Genomic DNA, 6000 nt, shown 5'->3' on the forward strand with positions numbered 1-6000 from the left:
ATGGGATTATGTACATGCACATATATTTGCTTATACCTGGTGTCACGGCCGGAAAGGCCATGTTCACACGAGCACCCCGCCTCGCTGGCTGAGGCACATCGATACTGCTCTCTGGGGCAGCTATTTCCCAGCATGCAGCAACTCGGCAGAGTCCTTCAGCCAGCGAGCGTGCGTTACATCCATGTGCAACAGGAAGCACGTTTGGAGAAGCCAGCTTAATTACTCACCCAGGAATTTGTCCACCACCCCCAGAGTTAATCCCTGTATTCTCCTAAAATCACCACAAGATCTTTAATAAGCAGGATGGCCTGATTCTGAGCTCTTTATTGTGCTCTGGCCGCTGTGGACTCGCTGGTGCCACCTCTGAAGCCTACTCAGCGCAGAAGCCGTGGGGCGTGCCCAGCGTAGATACCCCAGGTTGGCTCTGCAGTTTCCACTCCAAGGAAAGGGGATCTATCTGCTCTTGCTAACTATGGGCAACACCTGAAGGAGCAGTCCCCAGAGTGGAGAGCTGCTTGCTTTCAGGAAGGCCTGAAAGCTGGAGGAATCAAGATGACCTAACAGGATTTGTGCTGTGTTGCCCTGCTGGGGCTGAGCTACGCGGAGGCTCCGCTGACCTTCTTTAAGCACAGCCTCCAGCTGCCTACTTGGAGCCCCGCTCTCCACTCAAGACAAATGTTGCTGGAGATTTTTCAGGGGCAAAGGAAGGAAATGAGGGCAATGACCTGTCCATTTTGTGCTCATGGTGGTGAAATAGTCCCTGTCTCCAGCTGTGCACTGCAGAGCCTCTCCCTGACCAGTTTCAGCACAAAGAACCATCTCTGACAGGAGTCTGCAAGCTCCCTGCTCCAGGAGAGCATTCAGCAGCTTGCAGAAAGTATTGCCCCACACTTCGACAGCAAGACAGTATGTTTCTTCTCTGTGTCTCTGCCTTACACAAAGGCTGAAGGAAAGAATCTCATCCCTCAATAAACCCAAAGCTGATTGCCCTGAGAAGCATTCCTGGCATCCCCTCATCAGCCTTTCCACCAGCAGGGACCACCTTGGCTTGAGACCCTCCTTCCTCTTTCCTCTGCACTCTGCGAAACTCCTCCAAAGCCACTCAGTCCCACGCTGCTGCTTTCCCCAAGTGCACTTCGCCCATCTTCATCTTGGCTCCTCTCCCTTTTTTGCATGACCACTATTTAGTCAACAGATGGCACTCGGGAACTGCTGGGAGAAGCTGGGAGCCAGCTGCCAAAAAGCCCACTGTTACAGGAGCTTGAGGCCTGGCTCTTCTGGGAGGCCGGTTTTATACCGCGTAGTTGGGACTGCAGGTGAGCTGCATGGCCGAGTCGCAGAGGCGCTCCTGCATACCGCCGTACTGCAGTGAACTCACAGACCGCGCTGCCCGAGGCTCCTGAGCAGATCTACCAACCCCTCTCCAGGCCAGCTGGATCGAGGCAGGGATGGGAACACGCAGCGTATCAAAGAAGAGTTTCCCGACAGCCCGGAGGCATCGTTCCATCAACCACAGAGCAAACTTCCTTGCAATAAGCAAACTCCTGCTTTGCCTCCCTGGCTTACCCCCTGCTCTGATCCTCCGGCCAGCTGCAACTGCAATGAAAAGGCGTTTGAGGCGTTTCCTCCAGCCGGGAGAAAGGTCAGCGTATTCCCTGGCTGGAAGGAGGGACCAGCCAGGAACCTTAACTGGGCTGGAGCTGGAGAGACTCCCGGGGATCAAAGGACTGCTGAGACATTCATTTTTAAGTGTATTAATATACAATTAAAAAGAAAGCTACCAAAGCTAGTTAAAGAGTATAATGGCAGCTTGGTCCTGCTTAAAATCCGTGAAGACCACAGCTTCCTGTTGGGACGCAGGGGCTGCCTTCCCGTAGCGATACCGATCACAGCACCAGCACAGAAACCTCCCAGGAGTGCAGAGCAGCCCTGTTCCTGTTGAAGGACAAATTTGTCCCCTCCTTCCCGGCTCCCTGCGCACCAGCCCAGCCTGCAGGTTCCTGCCCCAAGTCCTGTGGGTGGAATCTGTGCCTGCCTGCGTTTAATGCCACCTTGAATAACTCATGATCTCATCACCGCCCCTGACATTTTCTGCTCCTGAAAAACTTGTAATTCCTGTGTAGGGCCTCTGAAGTAGTTACAGGCTGAGCGAACGATAAGAGGAGCTGTCCTTTTAGTTCTTCCCACTTCCAGCCATGCACAGCAGGGCCAAGTGCAGATTGGCTGACCCCATTTGCTGCCCCAGCCTTCAGATGTAGGACACAGAACCTGGCCTTGGGAAGGGTGCCAGGCTGTGGAAAGTGGCCGGGACAGCCAGTCAGGCAGGTTCTTTTCATCTTTTATGGAAATATAGTCCTTGGGGAAAGGACAGAGAGCTGCAGACAGCAACTGGTTTGCCCTGGGCAAAAGCTGTCAGCAGCAGGGGCGAAGGGAGGTTCCCCATTCCAGACCATGGCTGCAGCCCAGATCCAGGAGGACGCGGGCAGCCCAATGGCCTGGAACTTGTAGTTCACAAGCTGCAAATGAGCATGCCAGGAGCCACTGGCTCTTGACACGGTCATGTGCCCCTCGTGAGCTACAAAAAGTCAAAATTATTCGACACATGGCTGCTTTGGGGCTACACCAGTGGCAACACGACCCACTTTCAGTCTGACGCAAGAAGAAAGAAGTAGCAAATTTGGCGGCCGTTCTCCAGGCCCAGGAGTGCCTCTCATCCCAACCAAGCTCAACTGATACCTAACAAACCATTTCACTTCCCTTTGCCAGCAGAACTCAATAGCAAACTCCAGAGACCAACCTTGGCTGCAGAGTCTAAACTGGACCGAAGACTCTTTGTGGACTCCAGCAGCGTCGCATCGCACTGGTGCTGCATGGGTTCAGCCTGGGCTCAGCTCGCAGGGAGACAGGCTTTTCTTGCGCAGGGTTAAGGTGTGGAGCTGATGTGGAGAACAATCCCAGGGAAAGTGCAAGGGCCAGCCTGCAAGAGGCACAGAGACGCCTGAGAAGGGAGGAGATGAAAAGGGGAATCAAAGTGACAATTAAATTAAAGGACCAGTTAACAATAATTAATACTTGGGTAGAGAGAAAGGGTGGAGGTGCATGAAGCGCTTGCAGACACTGCACTGTGCCTGGACAGCTGAGTACTTCACTCAAGTGGCAGAAAAGTCTTGACATTGCAAATAATCCATGCTCCAGCAGGATGGAAATTGTGATGCAAGAGGGTGAATTAAAACCCAGATAGAGACACTGGTCCTTCTCCCAGCTACGGTCAGAATTCGAGGCACAGTGGCCTTATTTCAACCCTCGCACAAGCCGAGGAGGCTCAGCTTGTGATAAATTCATATCACGCTTACTGAGGTTCAAGAGGAGGCCACACACTTACTCCTGGATACGTCACATCACACTCGGAAAACGCCCTGCAAAACACTCGGGGAGCCACCACGTGCACTTGCCCTGTTCTTACCTTTCTCTGTGCACCCGTTTCAGGTCTCTGTGCGAGCTCCTGAGGGAGGTGGCACTCCACTGGGAATTTTGTCGGTCCCTGTGACTTGGTCCCTGCAGCGTGGCTGAGCACTGCTCAGGGCTGGAGGCACTGTGCAGCACAAACACGTAGGATTAGCGTGGGCTAAAATACAGGATTTAGAATGGGGTTTGTAAAAATGAAAGATTCCATTCCCTTTCTCCCTGGAATACTGTGTTTCCTTCAGTACCTTCAGAAGGAACTGGTTAAGTAACACCCTACTTTTGGCCTGTTGTTATTTAGACCTTTTGTTGACAAAGGTTTGGAACAAACACTTAAAGATGCCTTTTGCTGGAAACATCAGCAAAAATATTTTGAGCATTTCTGAAGCTCAGTTTCTAATTAAAAAAAGCAGAAACATTTCAACAATTTGAAAGACGGAACCTTCCCTCTCCACTCTCCTACTTGCTCTTGAGCCAAAACAGCTGCTTTTCATCCCCCCCTGGCTCTGACCCTCCTGAAATGGGCCATTTTGGCCAATTTTCTCTCCAACATGTCAACTAGGTCATCCCTGGATGCCACTGACTCATTGACACTGATGCCACTGGGACAGAAGAGCTTGGTTCTTGCTGAATCCTGCAAATTCTCTGGGGCGAAGACGAGGGATCAGAGATCAGCAGTTTACGGCCAGCTCTGCTCGCTCGAGTTTTCCTCCCACTGCAGGGGACTGTAATCTTGCGGGATCCAGCTATAAAGCTAGTATTTGTGGTATGAGCAGGGTTAGGGTTGGTGTTATGAAGTAAAAAGGGCGAATTCACAGCTGAATACAGGCTGAGGGACTGGTTCATGGTTAATTCTCTGGTTGTGATGTCCCTGGGCACGCGATGGCTTGGGTCTGGGCTGGTACCAGCTGCCGCCCATGTTATATCGATGAAGGCTCAGGCGGCTGAGGAAATTGCTTGTGCCAGCAGCACTAAGTAGCTTACCGGAGGAAAGTTAACAGTAGCTCAGCTCTGATCAGCAATTAAAACAACCATCAGGAATGGGGCTGGCAGCTCAGCCCTGCAAGGAGGGGATGTCTCTTTGGTTGGGATCTGCCGGCCCCGTGCAGGCCAGAGGAGCTTCTCCGGCAGAGAGGAAAAGCTTGTTAGTGCTACGTTCAACAGTCAGGATTAGGGTTATATTTCAGCTTAGTTCTTGTGTCCTTCATTATACCTGGTCCTATTCCAAACTGCAGCTTTGATCATCACCTTCACAACAGTCCAGACAGCTGCCAGAGCCACCAAACTGATTTTAGGGAAGCCACCCCTGCTAGCACTAGCTTTCCCAGCTAGCTTTAATGGTTGGAATTTGAACTCATCCTTAGCAAGACTGTAATATTCCTATTTTGAAGGTGTTGTGGCAAAGCTTAGATTCACCAAGATAAAGGATGACTCAATAAGACCGTAAAACAAAAAGCTCTCTCCATGTTAAAACTTCCCAGCTGACACCACTGGTCATTCATCTCATTTTCTTTTCCTGGGCATGGACAGACTCATACAGGCTGAGACTTTCTCTTGTCCTTAAATCCATTAGCACTGCCTTAACACACACCAAGGAAGGGGAGAGAAGGGACCCCTTCAATAAGCCTTACCACAACACAAAGCGCAACACAGTCCTCTCTCCACAGGGCTGGAACAGGAGAGCGGACAAACTCGGAGCTCTTGGGCAAACTTCCCCACTGAAAAATCAGAGCAGCGAGGCTGAGAGTCCCCTGGTAACCGATACCTTGGCCGTGTTTGCCGAGCGGTGATAACACAGGTTGTATCAGCCTGCAAAGCTACCAGACAAAACCACGGGAGCCAGCAGCACTTGTAACCTCCTGCGAGCAACGTTGCTAACGAAGCAAGCGAGTCCACGGGAGGAGGGACCTCCAGGTCAAGAGGAAGACGTCAGAGCTGTGTGCACCAGCAAGCATCACGCGCTGCCTTTGGCTCTGCGGAAACATTCCGAATGCAAACACTTTGGCTGCTGAGACAGAAGGGCTGTATGCAAAGCAGGGGACATAAGTCTCCAAGGGTGTATCTACCGCCATCTAACACTACTTCAGGTAGTTGGAGGGTTTTTTATAAGGCTTTTTCCCACTGGAGAAATGTCAGTTCAAGAAAAGAGAATTTTTTTTCACATGAAAAGCCCTGTGCCAGCACATGTCTTGTTTAAAAAAAAAAAAGTATTCTGAAATCTCAGAGCTGTGGCCCTTTTTGTGTTTCCGAAACAAAGTGCCCAGACCCAGAGACAGCAGAAATGTGCTCATCTCTCACCTGTGTGTTCCTCAGCATCAGTCAAAATCTCCCTTTTGTGCAAAGCTGCACTGCTGTACAGCTTAGGGACCCAAGGTATTGCCAGCAAATGGTGCCGCACGGTGTACTGCTTGTCACGCTTAGTAACGACCTGTCCTTCTGGAATGAAAACTTGATGCTTGAGACTCACTGACGAGCAATAGTCCCTTTTCAGCAACCATCTACCCGCACTGAGCCAGGAGCAGATACCATCTGAGGAAA

The 6000-nt window shown here is 51.1% G+C and overlaps 1 protein-coding gene across 2 annotated transcripts in view; it reads right to left on the reverse strand.

The window, feature by feature from the left end:
- Positions 1 to 3592, reverse strand: part of CCDC9B (coiled-coil domain containing 9B) — a 60208-nt gene extending 56616 nt beyond the window's left edge. For both annotated transcript variants that reach the window (XM_086749401.1, XM_086749399.1), the window contains exons 1-2: positions 3464 to 3592; positions 2798 to 2977 (exon numbers count right to left, since the gene is read on the reverse strand). In XM_086749401.1, the coding sequence (XP_086605527.1) occupies positions 2798 to 2872 (75 nt within the window). In that variant the 5' untranslated portion in view covers positions 2873 to 2977; positions 3464 to 3592. The remainder of the gene's footprint in view (positions 1 to 2797; positions 2978 to 3463) is intronic.
- Positions 3593 to 6000: the final 2408 nt, after the last annotated feature.

The sequence above is a fragment of the Chlamydotis macqueenii genome, chromosome 5, assembly GCF_036417535.1.
Source record: "Chlamydotis macqueenii isolate bChlMac1 chromosome 5, bChlMac1.mat, whole genome shotgun sequence".
In the NCBI taxonomy this organism is placed as follows: Eukaryota; Metazoa; Chordata; class Aves; order Otidiformes; family Otididae; genus Chlamydotis; species Chlamydotis macqueenii.